General features: G+C 42.3%; 1 protein-coding gene across 1 annotated transcript in view; it reads left to right on the forward strand.

Moving 5' to 3' along the window:
* The window catches only part of LOC138614530 (dolichyl-diphosphooligosaccharide--protein glycosyltransferase subunit STT3B-like), a 49,437-nt gene extending 25,813 nt beyond the window's left edge, over positions 1–23,624 (forward strand). Inside the window, exons 5-16 of the mRNA XM_069688033.1 lie at positions 2,693–2,792; positions 8,974–9,072; positions 9,663–9,809; positions 10,626–10,674; positions 11,047–11,201; positions 17,146–17,357; positions 17,949–18,136; positions 18,849–19,020; positions 20,237–20,410; positions 21,136–21,249; positions 21,401–21,610; positions 21,883–23,624. Coding sequence (XP_069544134.1) covers positions 2,693–2,792; positions 8,974–9,072; positions 9,663–9,809; positions 10,626–10,674; positions 11,047–11,201; positions 17,146–17,357; positions 17,949–18,136; positions 18,849–19,020; positions 20,237–20,410; positions 21,136–21,249; positions 21,401–21,610; positions 21,883–21,963 — 1,701 coding nt within the window. The 3' untranslated portion in view covers positions 21,964–23,624. The remainder of the gene's footprint in view (positions 1–2,692; positions 2,793–8,973; positions 9,073–9,662; positions 9,810–10,625; positions 10,675–11,046; positions 11,202–17,145; positions 17,358–17,948; positions 18,137–18,848; positions 19,021–20,236; positions 20,411–21,135; positions 21,250–21,400; positions 21,611–21,882) is intronic.
* The last annotated feature ends 269 nt before the right edge of the window (positions 23,625–23,893 follow it).

The following is a 23,893-nucleotide window of genomic DNA, read 5'->3' on the forward strand; positions in this document are numbered from 1 at the left end:
ATGTTTCTACAACTTGATTGGAGTCCACCTGGTAAATTCAGTTGATTGGACATGATTTGGAAAGACACACACACACACACACCATCTATATAAGGTCCCACAGTTGACATGTCAGAGCACAAACCAAGACATGAAGTCCAAGGAATCGTCTGTAGACCTCCGAGACAGGATTGTATCGAGGCACAGATCTGGGGAAGGGTACAGAAAAATGTGCAGCATTGAAGGTCCCAATGAGCATAGTGGCCTCCATCATCTGTAAATGGAAGAAGTTTGGAACCACCAGGACTCTTCCTAGAGTCGGCCGCCCGGCCAAACTGAGCGATCGGGGGAGAAGGGCCTTAGTCAGGGAGGTGACCAAGAACCCGATGGTCACTCTGACAGAGCTCCAACGTTGCTCTGTGAAGAGAGGAGAACCTTCCAGAAGGACAACCATCTCTGCAGCACTCCACCAAGCAGGCCTGTATGGTAGAGTGGCCGGACAGAAGCCACTCCTCAGTAAAAGGCTCATGACAGCCCACCTGGAGTTTACCAAAAGGCACCTGAAGGACTTTCAGACCAGGAGAAACTAAATTCTCCGGTCTGATGAAACAAAGATTGAACTCTTTGGCCTGAATGCCAAGCGTCATGTTTGGAGGAAACCAGGCACTGCTCATCACCTGACCAACACCATCCCTACAGTGAAGCATGGTGGTGGCAGCATCATGCTGTGGGGATGTTTTTCAGCAGCAGGAACTGGGAGACTAGTCAGGATGGAGGGAAAGATGAATGCAGCAATGTACAGAGACATCCTTGATGAAAACCTTCTCCAGAGCGCTCTGGACCTCAGACTGGGGCGAAGGTTCATCTTCCAACAGGACAACGACCCGAAGCACACAGCCAAGATAACAAAGGAGTGTCTTCGGGACAACTCTGTGAATGTCTTTGAGAGGCCCAGGCAGAGTCCAGACTTGAACCCGATTGAACATCTCTGGAGAGATCTGAAGATGTCTGAGCACCGACGCTCCCCATCCAACCTGATGGAGCTTCAGAGGTCCTGCAAAGAAGAATGGGAGAAACTGCCCAGAAATAGGAGTTAAGCTTGTAGCATCATACTCCAAAAGACTTGAGGCTGGAACTGCTGCCAAAGGTGCTTCAACAAAGTATTGAGCAAAGACTGTGAATACTTATGTACGTGTTATATTTTCATTCTTTATTTTTAATAGATTTGCAAAAGTTTTACACAAACCTTTTTCACGTTATCATTATGGGGTATTGTGTGCAGAATTTTGAGGAAAAACATGAATTTAATCCATTTTAGATTAAGGCTGTAACATAACAAAATGTGAAAAAAGTGAAGCGCTGTGAATACTTTCCGGATGCACTGTAACTCCACAATATTTGCGAGTTTGCAATTCTTTTAAATTCCCGTGATTTTTCCGCAAAAAACGTCATCATCAGAATCTGAGCTGAAAGTATTAACGACATAAAGTAAATCTTTTCAAACTAAACTCACTTTATAAACAACAATAACTCCTCATTTAATCAGAAAGTCTCTGATCCTGTTTTCACCAAATAAAACTGTTCACCGGAGAAACCGGAACAAGAGGAGAAACAGGAAATGAAATGTGGTGTTCACATTAAAATGATGTGATTAAATGTTTGTGATCAAAGGAAGTGATTCCATATTACTGGATGTTAAATGAGTTTTCTCCACACGTCCAGTTGTCAGAGACGTCTCTTTGTTTGTTTCATCCAGCAGGTCTATGTGTTGAATGAACATGAATTAAACAGCATCTAAAGCTCTTATTTTGACAGCTGATGTAGTCCTTGTTTCTATATCCCAGTCACAGACGGTCTGTTCTGGAAACATATGCAGCTTTTAGGACCTTTTAGGAACTTTTATCTCCACGGTTCTCTACGTTCAATAAATATTAAACATTAACACTAAAATATTTCTGTGATTATTATCACAGGAAGTGATTAGATATGTATTCCTTTACCAGGTTGAGGTTAAAATCATTTAAAAAAAAATTCACAACTTCCTATTTTTTCTAATTCCCGCAATTTTACGCACAAAAACTCACTTAAAACTCCACAAAAATGTCACCATAAAATTTTGAAAATACGCCGCCAAATCAAACATTTTTGATCGCAACAATCACAAAAGAACTCCTGAATGAATTAGTTGATTGACAGAAAATAAATCACTAACTATTTTCACTTATTTTAGTTGATCGTTTTAAGTGTTTCTCAGTGAAAGAAATGCTAAAATTATTTAATTCCACTGACCTAAATATAGATATCCTTTGGTTTCTCTCCTCCTTTATATTAAACTGAATATTTCTTAATTGTAAATTGTTAATCGAACTGAAACAAGATTTTGTCTCCTTGAAAAAATTAGCTCAACCTTTTTATGCCCACGATGAGGATTTCCGTGAGCTGCAGCTCGACCTAAAACCAAACACCATGTTATGAATGTGTCATGAATACGAGAAAATACAGCCACCAGTTTACAGGAAATTATGGGATGGTTATTGGACTGATCATCTTCTGTGGTTGAAAGCGTTGCTCAGATTCAGTTGTGGAAGCTCGTCGGTGATCAGGTCTGACTATGTTTGTGTGTATTTATAATCCAAACACACACAAACCTCCACCACTGACTTTTACAGGCAAATATTAAAACTGGTCTCATTAAATATGTTGTGATTGACAGGTTTCAGCTTGGGGAGGTTACGTGTTCATCATCAACCTGATTCCTCTGCATGTGTTTGTCCTGCTGCTGATGCAACGCTTCAGTCGAAGAGTCTACATCGGTGAGGAACAACACACACACACACACACACATACACACACACACGTACATACATACACACACACACACACACACACACACACGCGCGCGCACACACACACACACACATATATACACGCACACACATATACACACATACACGCACACACACACACACACACGCACGCACACACACATACATACACACACACGTACATACATACACACACACACACACACAGACACACATTATATTTATAATTCGATGGCACATACACATCTTCTCTTGTGTACAGTTTTGATGAGAACCAGTGGATGTGTGTGTGTGCTGCTCTGAAGTTATTGATGTGTGTGTGCTGCTCCTCCGTTATCCTTCTGAATGAAGTGAGCTTGCAGCTCGTCGTCTGCATCAGGAACGAAACCTGGTTTTGACTTGTTCTCCTAATGAATGAGTGTCTCTGCCGTAACTGTGACGCTGATTAAGTTGCAGGCTGATTTGTCTTCGGTGAAGAACCCTGAATCGATCAGCTGTTCGGTTGCAGTTGACTTCTACTCGGTTGTTGTTGATCCTCGTGTTCTGTAAGTCTCTTTGTGTCGGCAGCCATCACGTCACATCAAACTCACCTTCAACATCACTCTTGTCTCGTATGCAGCTGATGGGCGACATCATTTGTAACAGCAGATTGTGGGAGGGGTTTTATTTACGCACGTAATATGTGATTGATTTACTTGGACCTTCGGCCGTCGGTATGTCACAGAGCAAAGGAAGGGTACAAAAGATTAATAACTGGATTATAGTAAGATAATTCATACTCTTCAATTAATGACACATTTTCAATCTTGAAATCATTCAGCCTGTTTGAACTCGGTCCTGTGTGTTTGGTACCATCGCTGAACGTGGAGCCGAGACCCAACACAATGACACTCAGAGCTATAGAAGTCACTTATTTACACAGACTGTCACACTGAGAATCCGACCAGCAGAGGGTGCTTCTTACTGAGGCTGCATCACCAGGCTGCTGTTTCACATGTCAATCATCTACCCACACTACTAGTTCACGATGCTCTGGAGATACTCCTCCCACCTCCTCCCTCCTCCTCACCCCCTCCCTCGTCTTCTCACCACTTCCTCCCCTCACCACCTCCTCCCTCCTCCTCTTCCCTCCTCCCACCTCCTCTCCCCCTCCCCTTCCTCCCCTCTCCTTTCTCACTCACACCCCTCTCGCTCCATCTCACCTCCTCCCTCACCTCCCGCCCTCCTCCTCCCGCCCTCCTCCTCTCACCTCTTCCCTCCTCCTCCTATCACCTCCTCTCTCCTTCCCCCTCCTCTTCTCACCTCCTCCCTCCTCCTCCTCGCTCTATCTCTCCTGTCTGATAAAGTAGAAATATGTAATGAAATCCATTAGAGATTTGATGAACAGCAGCAGGTTCTCCAGTAGAATAAAAGCCTGAGAATAGATTTCCCTCCAGCGGGCATCAGCTCGGCTGCTGGTTCCCAGAACCAGCGCAGGCCGCTCAGCGTCTGGAGATCCGGTACCGTGGAGATCCAGTACCGTGGAGATCCAGTACCGTGGAGAGCCGGCACCGTGGAAAGCCAGTACCATGGAAAGCTGGTACCGTGGAGACCTTGAAGCTCTAGGGAGCGTATAGATCTGTGATCCCGGGTTTAAGATGTCAGTAAAGCATTAACATTTTAGGATTTGTACCAACATCCATGTTGGACGTATTGTCGACTTTCATGGCTTCAACTTTGTGTTCTGTCAGAATCACTTTTATTGGCCAAACATGAAAACACATTCAACGATTCCTTCAAAGTCTTAACTACATCTTATGAGTTTGGACAGACATGGATGGAAACTGCAGTAGGAATTAAACTGCACAGCAGTAGTTCCAGTTTTTTTTTTTGTTTTTTTTTAGCTTGAATGCTGTTCAACTAAAACTGCAGACATCTTAAAGAAGTTCATGAAGTGGCCACATAAAGATTGAATTTTGTAAAGAATAATAAAAAAAAAACCCAGCTGTTATGATTTCCAAACCTTTTTTTCATGGGGCTTAGTGTGCATTAATGTTGAGGATAAGACCAGTGATAGAAGAAATTTCCCCTCGGGGATTAATAAAGTGTATAAAATCCAAAAAATCCAAAATATTCTTTATTCTACTAGCTGTATGTATCCAAAGCCTGATTTATCTTATTTCTCTCTCAGGGAACTCCTTTGTTGTCTAAAACCCAAATAAGTGTGCCAGACGGTTGCTGTGGTTACACTGTAGTTAAGTTAAACCATCAGAAATGCTGAGAAATGCTCCAGATGTGAATTATAGCCCAACAAGATTAATATTTCCTCGTCTTTGACTAACATTTACTTAAGTGTCCGCCTGTTAAGGAAACTACTGGATAATTTTGTTTTAAAGAAACTTATACTTGTTTGTACTTTTGAAGATTTTAGTAATGTGCATTTAAATTACATTTAGTTGATGTACTTTGCACTTTATTCAAACAATATTTCAAATGCAGTACTTTTACTTGTATTTATATTGCTATGCAAAGAATAATCTTAATCTGCTTTCGCATGAAGGAGCACTAATTGAATAAGTATACAATGGTTGGTCTGTAGTTCCAGTAGTATTTGACTTGCAAGGTCTTGAGGTATACCTCAACAGCCCTGCATTAAATCTTTCTTTGTAGAATTTAATATTTTCACTTTTAATCAACATCAGTCTCTCTTCCTATTAAGAGAGTTTTTCCTTCTGTTAGGGGTTTCTTCTGTTAAAAGATAGTTTTTCCTTCTGTTGGAGGTTTCTTCCTGTTAAAAGACAGTTTTTCCTTCTATTGGAGGTTTCTTCTTTTTAAAAGACAGTTTTTTTCCCTTCTGTTGGAGGTTTCTTCCTTTTAAAAGACAGTTTTTCCTTCTGTTGGAGGTTTCTTCTTTTTAAAAGACAGTTTTTCCTTCTGTTGGAGGTTTCTTCTGTTAAAAGAGAGTTTTTCCTTCTGTTGGAGGTTTCTTCTGTTAAAAGAGTTTTTCCTTCTGTTGGAGGTTTCTTCTGTTAAAAGAGAGTTTTTCCTTCTGTTGGATGTTTCTTCTGTTAAAATATAGTTTTTCCTTCTGTTGGAGGTTTCTTCCTGTTAAAAGACCGTTTTTCCTTCTATTGGAGGTTTCTTCTGTTAAAAGAGAGTTTTTCCTTCTGTTGGATGTTTCTTCTGTTAAAATATAGTTTTTCCTTCTGTTGGAGGTTTCTTCTTTTTAAAAGACAGTTTTTCCTTCTGTTGGAGGTTTCTTCTGTTAAAAGAGAGTTTTTCCTTCTGTTGGAGGTTTCTTCTGTTAAAAGAGTTTTTCCTTCTGTTGGAGGTTTCTTCTGTTAAAAGAGAGTTTTTCCTTCTGTTGGATGTTTCTTCTGTTAAAATATAGTTTTTCCTTCTGTTGGAGGTTTCTTCCTGTTAAAAGACAGTTTTTCCTTCTATTGGAGGTTTCTTCTTTTTAAAAGACAGTTTTTTCCCTTCTGTTGGAGGTTTCTTCCTTTTAAAAGACAGTTTTTCCTTCTGTTGGAGGTTTCTTCTTTTTAAAAGACAGTTTTTCCTTCTGTTGGAGGTTTCTTCCTTTTAAAAGACAGTTTTTCCTTCTGTTGGAGGTTTCTTCTGTTAAAAGAGAGTTTTTCCTTCTGTTGGAGGTTTCTTCTGTTAAAAGACAGTTTTTCCTTCTGTTTGAGGTTTCTTCCTTTTAAAAGACAGTTTTTCCTTCTGTTGGAGGTTTCTTCTGTTAAAAGAGTTTTTCCTTCTGTTGGAGGTTTCTTCTGTTAAAAGAGAGTTTTTCCTTCTGTTGGAGGTTTCTTCTGTTAAAAGACAGTTTTTCCTTCTGTTGGAGGTTTCTTCTTTTTAAAAGACAGTTTTTCCTTCCTTCTGTTGGAGGTTTCAGAAGGAAACGAAGCGAATTCTGACAATTTTCCTGAGGCAGGTGTTAATCAACATCTGGATTCTCTTCCTGGTGGTCACAGTAGTTCTCTGGGTTTCCATAGAGTAAAGCGGGCTTTAGCGTGGTGTTGAACATCCTCATCTTAATGTTGTTGTCCGGTCTGTGGACCTCCAGACATTCTTTAGTTGATGGAAAGTCCTCATCTGTTCCACCTTGCTTGTTGACAATGCTGCCAAGGGAAGTGAAGCTCTCCACCTTTTCTAGCGCCTCTCCTTCCAGCTTGATTGATGCTGTATTTACCACATTGATCTTGAGGATCTTGCTCTTACTTTGATGGATGTTGAGGCCCAATTGAGCTGAGGTTTCATGACACTGCTGGTCTTTTCTTACATCTGTTGCTGGGTGTGAGAGATGGTCGAGGTCGTCAGCAACATCGAGGTTGTCCAGCTGTTTCCAGTCCATTGAATGCCATTTTGCTTTTGGGCTGTCGATGTCTTCATGACGCAGTCAATTGCAAGTAAAAACAGGAAAAGCGACAGCAAACATCCCTGCCTCAGTGCAGTCTGGATTTGGAAGACTTTGGTTAGTTAGCCTTGCAGGTCATCCTCTCATAACAATTCTGCATTTGATCTTCTCATCAGATTTAGACCAGAGAGATCTCATATTTAATAGTCCGCTTTTAATTGTCAGATTTTTTTTTATCTATTAATTTGGTAGGATCAATTTTTATAACATTTTTTTATTGATACATCTTTTCTTGAGTTTTTTAAATATAGGTGGTCTGGGTACAGACACAACCTCTATAGGATGTTGAAGGTTTTGGGTGAGTGACAGCTCTAAAGAAGCTGCAGAGGAGCTGTAAGACTGCAGCTCTGCATCCTGGCCTCAACCCTGGATGTCAGGTTTTAGGTTTAAGTTCCTTCATCCTGGTCAGCAGGACTCGGTTGAACAGCTTTCCCGGGATGGACAGCAGTGTTATCCCTCTGTAGTTGGAGCAGGTAGTCTTCCTCCCATTCATAGGGAATTTGTTCCTCCTCCCAAATCTGAATGAAAAGTGGAGAGAGCATCTCCACACTGGTCTTAAGGTCAGCCTTCAGTGCCTCCGCTGGGATGGTTTCTGGTCCGGCAGACTTGCCGCTCCTCAGTTGCTTGATGGTCTTGCACATTTCTTCCTTTGTGGGCTTGCTGTGGTCAATTGGCAAGTCACTGGCAGCTGGAAAAATATCCAGTGGTTCCTTGGGAAGTGGTCTGTTTAGCAGTCCCTCAAAATGCTCAAGTCATTTGTTTCTCTGACCCTCTTCATCTAGTATTGTCCTCCCTTCCTTGTCCTTCACAGGTCTTTCTGGTTTGCCAAACTTTCCTGACAGCATACGGATTCCTTATGTTTCTCTGATAGGCTGCGTCCTCTGCTTCTGCTGCCAGCGTTTGTCTTCCTCTAGGCTTCTCTTCTCACTTCTGTTTACCACCGAATGCTCTTCCTGTGCCTCAGTTTGTGCTGCTGCTTTTGTCTGCTTTCTCTTCTCTATCGTCTTTAAGCTTTCTGCTGAAATCCATTCTTTGTTTCTTAAGGCCCAAAACCTCTTTGCAGGTAGATGATGCACACACATCAACCCAATCACACAATTATTAGAGTTTTCTCCAAACTCCCAAAGTCTGACTTCTCCCAAAGTGTGTGAACTGAAATGGAACCAAACTGTCCTTATGAAGAACATGTGCTGACTGGTGAAGTGTGTTCAATGCCACAATTAAAAGCCACGCAGATGTCCCAACCGATGTCCGTCCTCAACGCAGAACCCCATCTCACGCCATACATCCATGTAGATTCAGGAATAATCCAAGGAAATAATACAGAAAATGATCCAGTTCCTTTTGAAAGTTCCCTGGACACACTGCCAGATAACATTCTCCAGATGCCATCGGAGTGTCGTTCTTAGCTAATATTATTTTGGATAAGAGGATTGAGTGTATTTATTGAGGGGTATTTTCAGCTGTGGATGTGGTGTTTTCTTTGATGGACTCAGATTGTGTGTATGTTCATCGCGATAAAGGAACGTGTCAACCAGATCCGACTTCGGATGCACAAACAGCACTTATTCGATACATCTGTCGTTGTCCTCTGTTGATGATTAGAAAAATGTTGAATCTCACCATCCAGTGACTATTTAGATTTAGTCTGGGTAAGGCATCCGGTTTATGTAAAGTCATCGTTAGTGATTTAATATCTGTGTAGCCAGTTAAATGTACTGACATATAATTTTACCAGCAGTTTGTCTGTAATGGGTTGATGTCTTCCTGCAGCCTACAGCACCTTCTACATCATCGGCCTGGTTCTGTCCATGCAGATCCCCTTTGTGGGCTTTCAGCCAATCAGGACCAGTGAGCACATGGCGGCAGCAGGTTAGTCACCAGTCACCAAGGGGAAGACGGGAAAATAGCATTGAAGGCCTGGAATATGTGTAAACTGCAGGTCTGTGCAGTAAATCTTATTTCATGACATTCAATGTAAAACATTGTTTTTTTTTAATAGGTAAAACAATAATTCAGCACTGCTTTCACACTACATATGAAGGTCTAGTATCGGTGTATTTCTGATGTGGGCCACATCACAATGTATGTGGATTTAAAGACAAACAGTTTCTTCCGAGACGCCTTAAAGTATTCAGACCCGAACAATCCTAAAACACTAAAGTGTAGATAAAATGGATGTGATTGTTGCTTCATGCATATTTCCATTAAAGCAATGGCTTCATATTTAATTAACATGGACGGTATGAAACAAGATTTTAAATATGCCACAATAACTGATTTTCTTTACGTTAGAAACATGAACAGCCACTAATAAACAAATCAAACAATACAAATGTCATTGTCTGCATTATTTTTTTGGTCTAACACAACAAATCATTTGTTTCATCTTGACCAACAAGGATTTCTGACCTTTGTGTATTGCAGATTGAACTAGTTGTGTTTGCGCTGTATGTGTGCAGGTGTGTTCGTGCTGCTTCAGGTCTACGCCTTCCTGCAGTACCTGAAGGACCGACTGACCCGGCAGGAGTTCCAGACGCTGTTCTTTCTGGGTGTCTCTCTGGCTGCTGGAGTGGTTTTTCTCTCAGTCATCTATCTGACATACACAGGTTTGTTGTCTCTTAGAAGGCTAATCGAAAGCTGAATTTTCTTTTTCAAGTATTCTTTATTTGACAGCAGCGATAGAAGATAAAGAGAGAGACCAGAGGAATGACTTTTGCTAAATGTCCGTCTGGCTGGGAGTCGAACTACAGACTCTGCTGCCAAGGACATTTTAGCCCGAACCATCTGACTGCTGGCTTCCCTAAAACCTGAGAGTTTCATGACTACAGTTTTGTTTCTTTTATGGTACAATAAGCCAGTTACGTTTCCCGTTACGTTTCCGGTCGCGTTTCCATTCGCGTTTCCCGTCGCGTTTCCGGTCGCGTTTCCAGTTGCGTTTCCCGTCGCGTTTCCGGTCGCGTTTCCAGTTATGTTTCTACTTACGTTTCCACTTACATGGACGCTCTCATTCATTAACATGGACACTCTCATTTGAAACACAGGCCATTGAGATGCTACATGTACATTGGTTATGATTCAAATGAGCAATTTAATGGCAACTCACATTTATTCTATTTTAAAGGACCACCTGCTGGCTCTCTAACAGCGATTATTAGCGCTTGTGTTCTCAGTTATCATTGAAACGCCTACATCAGAGTAATTATATGATGAATACAGACATAAGAAATGTTGCACCGAAGCATGACAGAGTCCACAGATCACTGACACGTCTCCTGTGGTGTTGAGTATCTTCTCACTAAGTGTGTGTGTATGTGTGTGTGTGTGTGTGTGTGTGTGTGTGTGTGTGTGTGTGTGTGTGTGTGTGTGTGTCTGTCTGTGTCTGTGTGTGTGTGTGTGTGTCTGCATGTGTTTCTCACCTTCAGGGTACATTGCTCCATGGAGTGGCCGGTTCTACTCCCTCTGGGATACTGGGTAAGTCATCACAATGGACGTGTTGTACTGATAACTAATTAAGTTTAAACGTATCCAGGAGCATATTTACCTGTAAATCTGTTCAAGTGAAGGAGAGATTGTGAAGGAGTTGGTTGACCTCCTATTTATACCACTGTGTCTACAGGCTGATTTACTGTCTTTTTATTCATTTAGCTCCAGTCCATTTCAGAGCATGTGTTGATAGAACATGTTTAGTATTAGTAACACATTCATGTTTAGTATTAGTAACACATTCATGTTTGGTATTACTAATAACAGAGTTTTTATAAAGACCTTGTTTTTCTGTTACTATGGCTACCCATACTCTTCCTGTGCTGTCTGACCTCTCTCTGTCGTCCATGTTTTTCACAGCTACGCTAAGATCCACATTCCCATCATAGCATCGGTGTCTGAGCACCAGCCCACCACCTGGGTGTCCTTCTTCTTTGACCTTCACATCCTCATCTGTACCTTCCCTGCAGGCCTCTGGTTTTGCATTAAGAACATCAATGATGAACGTGTCTTTGGTAAGCATGGAATGAATACTATTTTGTCTAAAACATAGAACACTGTCCATGGCCGTGGTCATGAAACTTGTAACCTTCATCTATATCGAGCTACAATCCTATCCTAATCCTACTATTGGGCGTAGACCTCAGCAGCTTGAACCAATCACAGCAGGCAACACTCTACCATGGCTGAAACTACTTTTAGCAAAAAACGCTCAGCTTCAATGTCGTTCCACGTCACCAGCGCCACCACTCGCTGATGGTTCCGGCTCCCAGAGTGCTGAGCCAACGTTAATGCAAACTGGGTGTACAGACTGTAATCACAGCAAACAGGACTGAAGCTGTGAACATTTGTGTAGCGGAGCCAAGATACCCATCGAGGAACAGATGCTGTTGTTTGAGCAGTCTATCGAGCCCCATTCTGTAATAGTCATGACAAAGAAGGCTTTCACTAGTACACTACAATAGCTTTCATTCAATTCAATTCAATTTTATTTATAAAGCACCAAATCACACCATAGGTTATTTCATGGCACTTAACACATTAAAGTCCTTCCAGCAGAGCTTTACAATATTATACAGAGAAACCCAACAATTCAACAATTCCCACATAAGCTAGGAGGGAAAAAAAACTCCTCTTTAAGGGTTTTTTCGGTCCCTACTTTAGTTGTCAGTCCGGTGGAACCTGAGCTCCAAATACATATCTAAGTTTGGTCATTATTCTTTTTCTAGTCCGTACAATGTGATTTGGAGCTGTTGTTTTAATGTAGGAAATCTCCCTTTGATCATATGCTGTAGATTATCCAGGTGAGTATCAAAGGAAGTCATTTAACAATACATTAACAAGTTAAACGGTACATCCCTTTTTCACCAGATGGAGATTTCTCCATTTTCAAAAAGATGCCTTTTTTGTCATCATGCGAAATATGGAAATTCTGTGGTTGTGACTCCCATACTGTATATGGAGAGAATACATCATTTAGGTGATTACCTGTAGTCTCCTTCTGTTTTCTGCAACATGACTACCACCATTTTGTGTTTAGGGAGTTTTACTTGTGAACACGAGTAAAACTCCCTGAACACAGAATGGTGGTAGGGACACTTGTTTAGACAGGACTTTAAATAATGATGCATCTGTAACTGTGAATCCATTGCAGTGCATTTGATATTATATTGACTGTTACTGTCAGCATATTCCTGAGTTATTTCATTTCCTGTAAAATCAGTAACCTGTAATATGGCCCTGAAGTCCAACACTTTTTGTCCCTGCAACACTTTCCGCCTTTAAGAATTTCACTGAAAAAATATCAGATTGTTTCAAATGGAGTTTTTAGTCAGCGAGGGTGTGAATGATGTGATCTTAAAGATAAGCCAGTGGAGGAAGTCCAGCTCCTTCTGCTCCTCTTGTCCTCTCCGATTGTCTGTCTCGTTCCAGTCGTCAGTCATCTCTCTCAAGAGCTTCGATTTGAACAATAAGTTCACATTCTAAACTGCAATCAAGGCCCAAATTCACTTTTGCTTGTTAAGAATGGATGATCTGACCACAAAATTTGTCACATGGTTCAAAGGTGTGGGATTTACAACCATAATTAATCCTACTTGTGTTTTGTACATTAGATGAAATAAAGCCATTGGAGCATCAGTCTCTCTTCCCTTTAAAAGCCTGGTTCACTTTGCACCCTGGCAGATTGCTTTTATAATGGCAGATTTGCGAATTAGTGGGAAAGAATGCTTTCACTGCAGAGAAAATAGGTCGACTTGTGCATGGGCTGAGCAGAGTAATTAAAAAAATATTCATCTTTCACATTGTATTCTTATTCAAAATTTTAGTTTTCTGCATGTTTGTGCACTTCTGCTAGTCTGTGTGTGTAATGTAAAGGTATATGACTAACTTCATCTTTAAAATAACAGCAGAGTTCTACACCATTGCCTTAAAACCAGATTGTTGTTGGTCAGTTGTTTTCCGATGCCTCAGGATAGCAGTGTGCCAGCAACGCATCTTATTTTAGGACTAACACACCCATCGGCGCACATATGATCTCAAGCTCCTTTGCTATTTCAACGATGTGTGCTGGACAGGAAAATGACGACGAGCAGACGCTTGGGGAGCACAAGGTGTCCCTCTTCTTCACTCGGCATACCACCCAGTGTTCAGCAACGTATCAAACTAAGCCTGCATTCTTCCTGATGCTCTCCGTCATGGAACACGTCAGCGCCGTACACTCGCAATTCCATGACTTGGTATCAACCAGGGTTTTAATGGATTGGTGTCACATACACTGCTCAAAAAATTAAAGGGAACACTTAAACAACAAATCCTAGATCTCAATGAATGAAATATTCCAGTTGAAAATCTTGATTCATTACATTGTGGAATGTGTTGAGAACAAAATAACATAAAAATGATCAATGGAAATCAGAATCATTATCCATGGAGGTCTGGATTCAGAATCATACTCCAAATAAAAGTGGAAAAATCAGATCACAGGCTGATCCAACTTCTGTGGAGATTCCTGAAGACAAGTCCAAATGAGGCTCAGTAGTGTGTGTGTCCTCCACATGCCTGTATCACTCCCTACAACGCCTGGGCATGCTCCTGATGAGACCACGGATGTTCTCCTGAGGGATCTCCTCCCAGACCTGGATCAAAGCATCGGTCCACTCCCGGACAGTCTGCGGTGGACGTGGCGTCGGCGGACGGAACGAGACACGATGTCCCGGATGTGCTGGATTGGATTCAGGTCTGGGGAACGGGCGGGCCGGTCCGTAGCGTCGATGCCTTCATCGTGCAGGAACTGCTGACACACTCCAGCCACATGAGGCCGAGCATTGTCCTGCATCAGAAGAACCCAGGACCCGCTGCACCAGCATATGGTCTTCAACGGGTCTGAGGATCTCATCCCGGGACCTAATGGCAGTCAGGGTACCTCTGGCTAGCACACGGAGGGCTGCGCTGCCCTCCGAAGAAACGCCTCCCCAGACCGTCGCTGACCCGCCGCCGAACCGGTCCCGCTGGAGGATGTTGCAGGCAGCAGAACGTTCTCCACTCACGTCTGTCACATGTGCTCAGTGTGAACCTGCTCTCATCCGTGAAGACCACAGGGCGCCGACGGAGAAGCTGCCAATCTCGGTGTTCTCCGGCAAAGTCCGATCGCTCCGCACGGTGTCGGGCTGTAAGCACAGACCCCACTTGTGGACGTCGGGTCCTCGTACCGTCCTCATGGAGTCTGTTTCTGACAGTTTGAGCAGAAACATGCACATTAGTGGCCTGCTGGAGGTCATTTTGTAGGGCTCTGGCAGCGCTCCTCCTGTTCCTCCTTGCACAAAGGAGCAGATAGCGGTCCCGCTGCCGGGTTGTTGTCCTCCTACGGCCCCCTCCACGTCTCCTGGTGGACCGGCCCGTCTCCCGGTATCTCCTCCGTCCTCTTGACACTGTGCTGACAGACGCAGCAAACCTTCTTGCCACAACGTGCATTGATGTGCCATCCTGGATGAGCTGCACTACCTGAACAACTTCTGTAGGTTGGAAACACCTATGCTCCCTCTAGTGGTGAGATCACTGGCAACATGCAAAAGTGACCAAAAATCATCCAGAAAGGACGAGGACAGAGAAATGGTCTGCGGTCACCACCTGCAGAACCGTTCCTTTATAGGGTTGTCTTGATAATTGCCTCATTTCCACCTGTTGTCTGTTCCATTTGTACAACAGCACTGATTCACAATCAGTGTTGATCCTAACTGGACAGGTTGATTTCACAGAAGTGGGATTGACTTGGAGTTACATTGAGTTGTTTTAAGTGTTTCCTTTATTTTTTGGAGCAGTGTAGAAAAGGCTCCTGCAGTCTTTACAAAAGTGACAGACAAGATTCACAACAACAGTTCTTGAGAAAAGCATGTTTGAGTTCATGTTATTTGAATTCTTTTGACGCTGAGCTTAATTTATTTAATTTAGGGTTTTAAAGTTTAGCAGGCTGTATTTTTATGTAAATTAATCTAATTTTTTTTCACGTCAACTAATATTGTTTTTAACAGTTGTGTTGTTTCTCAGACTTAAACTTTTCAGTTTTAAGTGAATTATTTTTCAAAACTACTCAATTCTTTAATAATGACATTTAAATAATCACTTTCTTATAAAGAATGATAAATGATGTTCCGTGTTTGTTAAATATCAATGTTGAAAAGTTCAGTATCTGCTGTGATTTGATAACAAGTACTAAATGCTAATGGTTATTGGACTTTCTGAAAAATAAAGACAAAATCCAAGTAGATCTGAATGACATTAACAGTTTTCAGAAGTTTTTCTCCTTCAATATTTTCATCTCTGAGGGGTGACAGTGACCAACTGCAGAAGCAGCTCTCTCACATATTTGGGCCACATTTGTTCATAATGTGTTCATCAGCAGCATCCATCTTAGTTTTTCAAAATACAATAGAAACCACTTTAAAATCAGTAATATTGTCAGGTAAATCTGAAAATAATCAGAAACATTGAAAAAGACAAAAAAGTAGTGAAGTATGAAATGAAGAAATTATATGTTCTGCAATATTTGTAGGTCAGCAATCCAACTGAAGCAGGAAGGATCATCAACCATCTTTATTTCTTGGTACATAAAGTCAGATTCTATCACAATTATTGTTATTGAGAGCAAAGAGGTTCTTTCTCTCCATTATTAGACTGGAACTTCTTCAGGGGCAGTGACAACTGACTCGACTCTAACTGAGGAGGAGGAGCAGGAGGCCTTCCCTCCACTGTGACCTTCCCTCCACAGTGACCTTTCCTCCACTGTGACCTTTCCTCCACTGTGACCTTCCCTCCACTGTGACCTTTCCTCCACTGTGACCTTCCCTCCACTGTGACCTTCCCTCCACTGTGACCTTCCCTCCACTGTGACCTTTCCTCCACAGTGACCTTCCCTCAACCCCACATGAACACTGAGACTGAGACATCACGAGAAGCTCTTTTGAACATGTCCCCTGCAGGAACGACATGTGTGATCCGGGTTGAGTGTTGCTGTCATTAAAGCAAAAGGGGCGAATTAATATTAAGATATTCTGGACACTTTTCACTGATTCAAATTGTTAAACTAATATTATCATTTGTAATGAATTTAAACAAAAAGTACCTGAGACTTTTATACCCATATGCATATCTTCTGTGTCATATCCTTTGGCCACAGTGGCCACATTATTAGGTACTGTCGTAAATCTGATGCAATCCAATTTAGCAACACAGCAATGAATTTCAACTTTTACAGATATGATGTTCATTTTTGATTGATAGTATTCATTTATTTGCATGTTTCTTATTAGGATAGTAGTTTGCACTGATTTTATATCAAGAGGTGTTTCTAAGGAATTGGCTCCAGTACAACTCGACCCCTAACGACGGCCTCAAGAATAAACGTAGTTGTTTTCACAGCTCAGAAAGCTTTACTGAATACGGCCGTTATCATCTCTGGTCCTATATGTGTCCTAGCTGTTGGACGGGGTTGAATTATCTGGGAGGGTGCGGAAGCACTTTTACTGCTGTTGGGGGTTCATGCATGTTTCCAGTTTGTCCAGGGATGCATTAACTACTTCCCAATATGAAGTCCAGTCTGCTGCCCTCCCTTGGCTGGTTAAACCAGCCCTCTCCTCTGTCGCTGCTTCTCTTGACAGTTGTGTTCCTCTCTTCTTGCTCTCCATCGGTTACATTCTCATCACTTCATGGAGACTCTGATCTTTATCTGGGTTTGTGTCTGATTATGTGCTGTACTTGTCTTTCTACCATTATAGTGTTTGTTTTCACCTTCCACTGAAACCAACCTGTAATTAAAACATTGGATTTCAAGTCCCTGTCAAACAGCACCGATAATATGACTCGACAGCATCACATGGAAGTAAAGAGGATGAATGAAGTTATATGTAACTCAAGCATGGTTCCCTCTAACCTCCACATCTCTCTCTGCTCTCCTGTCACCAGTGGCCTTGTATGCTATCAGCGCTGTGTATTTTGCCGGCGTGATGGTGCGTTTAATGCTGACTCTGACTCCGGTGGTGTGCATGTTGTCGGCTGTGGCCTTCTCCAGCGTCTTTGAACACTATCTGGGCGATGACATGAAGAGACAGAGTCCACCTGTAGAGGACAGCAGCGACGAGGACGACAGGAAGAACGCAGGCAACCTCTATGACAAGGTGTGTGTGTGTGTGTGTGTGTGTGTGTGTGTGTGTGTGTGTGTGTGCGTGCGTGCCTGCCTGCCTGCCTGCCTGCCTGCCTCCCTCTTTTACTTCTTACAATGATGAAGTATTACATGGTGCCTTCGTGTCTTTCAGCTGATTGTGTTGGTTGAACGGTCTTGTTGAGCATCTCTACTCTTATTATTCAAAGCTTCTCCAGCTGCAGTTTTTTACAGCTTGTTTCAGTGAAAAATCTCTAAAAGTCGTCTGTATCCAACACAACATTGCAGAGAATTAGACATCTAACAAATAAATCCTCAATATCAACATTTCAAAACAACACTTTGGATCCCCATATGAACAGCACTTATTTATTGAATGTTATAGTTTGATACAACATGTTGATACAACATGTGTATATATAGTACATCGTCTTGCTATGGTGGGAATAATGCACTACCAACCTATCACAGGTGTGCTGGAGGTCCGTGTTGAATGTGACACTATGAGAGAGCAGTTCATGGTCCCTCTCGTAGAGGACCAGCTCATGTTTGGGGCGTTCGTGTGCTGCTGGAGTCTCGTAACCTCTCCGAGCGTCTCTCCCTGCAGGCTGGGAAGGTGAGGAAACATGTCTCCGACCAGGAGAAAGCGGAGGAGGGCCTTGGCCCCAACATCAAGTCCATAGTTACCATGCTGATGTTGATGCTGCTCATGATGTTCGCCGTCCACTGCACCTGGGTCACCAGCAACGCCTACTCCAGCCCGAGTGTAGTCCTGGCATCCTACAACCATGATGGGTGAGAGCTGGGCTTCGAGCAGTCTGCAGGTTGAACAGGATCAGTGAGATTGGAGAAAACATGTCCACTGCCTTTAAGTTTGAACATTTGTTGAGCGAACAGCTGAACAGCCGTACACAAGAGGTTCTTGTAGGGTGGTTGCCTCCTTTAAAGGTCCGTTTATCCAAATTTAAACCTCTACTGGGCCCGTTCTTAATGTAGCAATGCAGATAGCTTCAGCTTTTTTGGCCAGATTGTGAGACATCTGCCTTCACTCTAATACACCACAATGAAAAATGCCATTTAAAATGTTCTGAGTAATACACAGACTGCATCGTCAGCACTTCTCCAAGTAATTCTCTCTACTTTCGAACTCGTCTCTTTCAATACTGTGAGTTTGGGTGGAATAGAAGACTTTGGGCCATTGGGCAGACGTCTCCCTCCCCCTACCACATGGTTTACATGCAGCTTTTCTAAAGTTGTGTTGAGTTCAACTATTTTGTTCCTGCTGTAAATGAAAAGTCTAAATCCTTCCCAAAGCTCCTCGAGTCTGGAGCCAGAGATCCAGAGACACTCTTCTCTAAATATATTACAACATACTGCAGCATTTTAAACTCCGCTTTTATTAAAGGGTTTAACTATTTACTTCAGTCATATTGTCTGGCCTAAAATAAATAACATATTCTCTACATATGCTGTGTCATTATCTCACACATATAATTGTCCTCAACAGCTCCCGTAACATCCTGGACGACTTCAGGGAGGCCTACTATTGGCTGAGGCAGAACACCGACGAGCATGCCAGAGTGATGTCGTGGTGGGACTACGGCTACCAGATAGCAGGCATGGCCAACAGAACTACGCTGGTCGACAACAACACATGGAACAACAGTCATATAGCGCTGGTGAGAGCTTCTCTCACTTCTTCCACCTTTGGTTCATGCAAACAGATTCTCGAAATCCAACCATGAATGACAATTTTACTCACCAATGGTTCTATTTGTATATATATATATAATTTTTATACTTCTGACATTCTGGAGGAGCGTTTTTAAGAAAGTCTTTATTTGTATATGAATACATGAAAATGTGCTGCAGATACTCTCACTGCCTTGATTAATTCTTTGTATGTATTTCTAAGGAGCTCTCTTTGCCTTAGTTCTCCAGTTTTATGTAGTTTTACAGAAACCTGTTGATTTGTTGTCTTGATGTATTCCACCACCCAGTGGACAAAGCATTGTATCACTACACGTCACTGGACACAGGTGAAAGGCAGAAAAACATCTGTATGTATTAAAGAAGCATCCCACATATTTAGTATTTTACTTCAATAAAGACTGAAAATATTTTAAAGAATCCAAATCAAAGCAACAAAGACAACCTGACTTTTAGTTTCTCCAGCCTTCCCTTAACTTCAGTGTCTCTCTGCCTTGTAAAGGCCCACATCTTGTGAGCTCCATGCCTCTCTTTATCATATGATAAAACAACAGCTACATACATGACAGACTCAGACTCACCTTACTGTCCATAGTTAGACCTAAAGACAAAGTCCAAAAGAAGAACAGTGTTTGTCACATTCCTTTCTGATACCCATCTAGCTGCCTTTGTAAAAACAAACTTGCTTTCTGATGTGTGAGCGACACATTTAGAAACATACCTGGGCATATTACAGATATACATACACACTTCTTATACACAATTCACAAAGTTCAGACAGGAAATGTCATTTTTCCCCCATTAACTGCCCGATAAGAATGGCTTTGGGGTCTTCTTGGTTTGAACAGCCATTGTTTCACTGTTGGTGTTGGTGGTCTACCCCTGGACCACCACCATCCTGCGGGCTAAGAATTTTTCTGTTGAAAATATGCAGTCTGCAACACAAGCTGAAGTCACCTGGACATCAAGGCTGGTGCACTCAAACTTTAGAAAATGAAATCTGTAAGCCGCTCACCTCAGAGCTACTGGAGCTGGTTTGTCGTGATTTCCATTCACAACAGGCCAACTTTCACCTTCCCATGTTGACTACTTTACTAAAGTGAACCTGGAATGTCACTTCAATGATTCTGTGGTATTATACCCGAGTCCAACATCAAATCGTGATTCTTTCAATTGTTCCAACAGGTGGGCAAAGCCATGTCGTCCAATGAGACTGCAGCCTACGACATCATGAGGTCACTGGATGTTGACTATGTCCTCATCATCTTCGGAGGGGTCATCGGATACTCAGGTGATGACATCAACAAGTTTCTCTGGATGGTGCGCATTGCAGAGGGGGAGCACCCCAGGGACATCAGGGTGAGAGAGGCCTCTCACACACACACACACACACACACACACACACACACACACACACACACACACACACACACACACACACACACACACACACACACACACACACACACACACACACACACTCTCTCTCTCTCTCTCTCTCTCTCTCTCTCTTTACCATGTAAAGGCAGTTGGTCATGTTGTCAGATATTTATTAATTTATATATATTGTATATTTATATTTACCTTGTTGATGGTTATATTATTACTCAGATATTTAACATGTTAATGGTTCTATTATCACTCAGCATGGATTGGACCTGGATGGAGTCTTGGTTTGAGGTTCTGGGAACATTTTAGCTTCACTGCAGTCAGTCATGATCTACATATTAATGATGTTTTAAAATCATACCATGTCACTCTTAATTGAAGTTGGAAGGGAGTTACATTACTTTAAATAAATAATTCAGATATTTGCATTATTTTTTTTAATTTTTAACAGAGTGACTACGAATCTGTAACTTTAACACTAATACCAATTATTTCTCTCAAATGCCCTTTAAAGTTATAAAAACCAACATCAACATACAAACACATACACACACACTATATCTCTACATGTTACTTGTATGAGGACAGATTCAAACAGTAAAATTTGCTTTAAAGTGTTTGGCTGCAAAATAAAAACATCCATCAGTTCACTTGTGTATTTACTTCCTGTCTCCTGATGTCACCTGTCCATCCAGGAAAGTGACTACTTCACCCCCCAGGGAGAGTTCAGAGTGGACAAAGCTGGTTCCCCGACTCTGCTCAACTGCCTTATGTACAAAATGTCTTACTACCGCTTTGGAGAGATGCAGGTACGTCATCATCAATGATCGTTCGTAGACATGAATCCCCCACCGATATTTAGTGTTACTTAGCTAAATGACAGAGTCTTTATTGGAAAGGATACAATTGATAAATAGAAAAATACAAATAAATGATAACTCTGTTTTTTCTTTTGTTCAGTTGGACTTCCGGACACCACCAGGCTTTGACCGGACACGTAACGCGGAGATCGGCAACAAGGACATCAAGCTGAAGCACCTGGAGGAAGCCTTCACCTCGGAGCACTGGCTGGTCCGGATCTACAAGGTCAAAAAGCTGGAGAACAGGGACCCCGTGGAGCACAAGCTGCGAGGCACTGACACCACAAAGCAGAAGTACACCTCCAAAAAGGTGAGGCAGCGTCCTCCAACACGTCATGATGACATCAAACAGAAACCAGCTCCATCACATTACATCTGTCCACCATTTCATTCTTTTATTAACAATGTATATCTGAACGTTGGTCAGAATATTTTTCCTTTTCGTCATCGATGTGATAGATTAATGTTATATAATACTATAAATGATATAATATAGCCTGTGAACCAGGCTTCATAAGAAGTTTGAATGTTTGGACTTGTACATAAATGTATGAGGAGTTTAACACTTTGTTCACTCTGCAGACGGCCAAGAGAAAGCGAGGACACGTCAAGAACAAGCTGTCCGTCAAGAAGGGCAAGAAGCTGACCAAGAAATCTTTGTAAGCCGTCGAGGAGGATGGAGGAGGACGGAGGACAGAGAAGGATGGAGGAGGACGGAGGACAGAGAAGGACGGAGAAGGACAGAGAAAGACAGAGGAGGACGGAGAAGGACAGAGAAGGACGGAGGAGGATGGAGAAGGACCGACGAGGACCGACGTCTACACACAGAACTCTCAATAAAACATGCAGCAACAGAAAAACATCCAGCGGTCAGGACGAAGAAGGACCACCGCAGGTTCTCCAGACCCCCGACCCACCGGCTGACCTTTGACCTGGGAAGCAGGGTCCTCCCCTCACTGGCTTTGACCTGAGGAACTGTGACCTTTTGATTGGCTTTTCTTTTTCTACCTGAAGGTATTGAGGCATGATGGAGATCAGCTGTCCTTCATCCAGGGACTGTTTGCTGCTCTATGCATTACATCCTTCACAGACACATCAGCCTCTCTGCCATGTTTGAAACCCGACACCAGCTCCATCAACATTCACTCATCTGACGGACACTTTCTTTCACAATAACAAACTGTCACCTGTTTCCATAGTTTTCGTCAGTAGCAACAATCAGGTTGGAGCCCCCTGTGGTGACTACTGGTTATTACACAGATTCACATCAATCAGCTTCAGATCTGGAGGATGTTTGTTTTTTATCAGATATCCCAACTTTTAGTCTCTGGTAAAGGTCAGACGCCAAATACATTGGAACCTTAATTTCCCAGAATGCAACTGGATAGCTGATGGTAAAATCAGCAGCACAGCTCACAGTTTGCTACCAATCAGCTCATTATCATTAAAGCTACGTCTCTCTGCAGACTCCAAACTTTGTGGCGAGATGAGAGATGAGCAGTGTGTTTACCAGTGAATGATGAACAAACAAAGAATCTGACACTGCCAGTCCAACAGTCAGTCCTAACGTGAGCAGCACAGTGTCACCGTGGCAAACATGACACCAAAATGCAGGTTCACTGAACAGGTAAATCTGACTGAGTAAAATCATTTGCGAGTCACTTCCACTTTCAGGTTAATGGAGCCCGTGTTGCTAGTAGCTTATGCTAACAGGATGTCAGCCAACAATCATTAAAAAGCTATTTGAAGTTTAGCGCTCATTTAAAAGTACCTTCAGCTGCCAGTGCTGCTAAAAACAAGTGAAGGAAGGCAGCAGCATGAAGTCCAACCAGGCTGCTGTTAGCAGGTCAGGTCTGATTCCCGTTTACGTCCTGTCACATGTTCATGGCTCTCTGTTGATATCAGACCGTCTCAAACACTTTCTGCTCTCACACCCTCCTGAATCTAGAAAAATGTCCTGTGAGCTGCACTCGACGCTTCGAGCAACTCTCTTGCTTCTTTTTCCGTCCCTGGACTGTTCTGGAATTTGCTTTCTCTGTAAACCCAACCTTCCCTACCACGTTTAACCCGCTGATTCTGTTGTGAGGTTTTGTCAGAGAATCCCAGCGGAGGAGAGCGTAGGCCTTAAAATAAAACTAAACCAGTCATATCGTTCCCAGAGATGCACAGTCAGCCGGTGTATTTATTACATGGACGATCACATAATGCAAGGATTTTATTTGGTTTTGATTTTCCAAGTCAAAGGTTCTTCCATCAATTGTAATGATCTGGATGCAGTGTGAGAATGAAACATGCCTTTTTGAATAAAGAGGTTGAAATAACAACGTTTTTATTGTTGGTAATTTTGTAGATGGAACATGAACCGTGTGTGCTGTTTGCATGCTCTCTCTGCCTGTGTGGCAAAATTATTTTTTTTTTTTATTAAATTTTTTTTTTTTAAAGTCCCCTCGGGGATTAATAAAGTAACTACCTAACCTAACCTTTCAACCATCAACCAAAGTATTGGTTACATTCAATCTGTGACCTGATGATGGCGCTAAAGGAAGAAGAATCAACCAAAAACCATTAGGATCCATCCTCGGAGGACTTTGAA

Source organism: Brachyistius frenatus, unplaced genomic scaffold, assembly GCF_029030835.1.
Source record: "Brachyistius frenatus isolate BFR_SWC_R1_liver_20210118 unplaced genomic scaffold, ASM2903083v1 Contig_517, whole genome shotgun sequence".
NCBI classification, from domain to species: domain Eukaryota; kingdom Metazoa; phylum Chordata; class Actinopteri; family Embiotocidae; genus Brachyistius; species Brachyistius frenatus.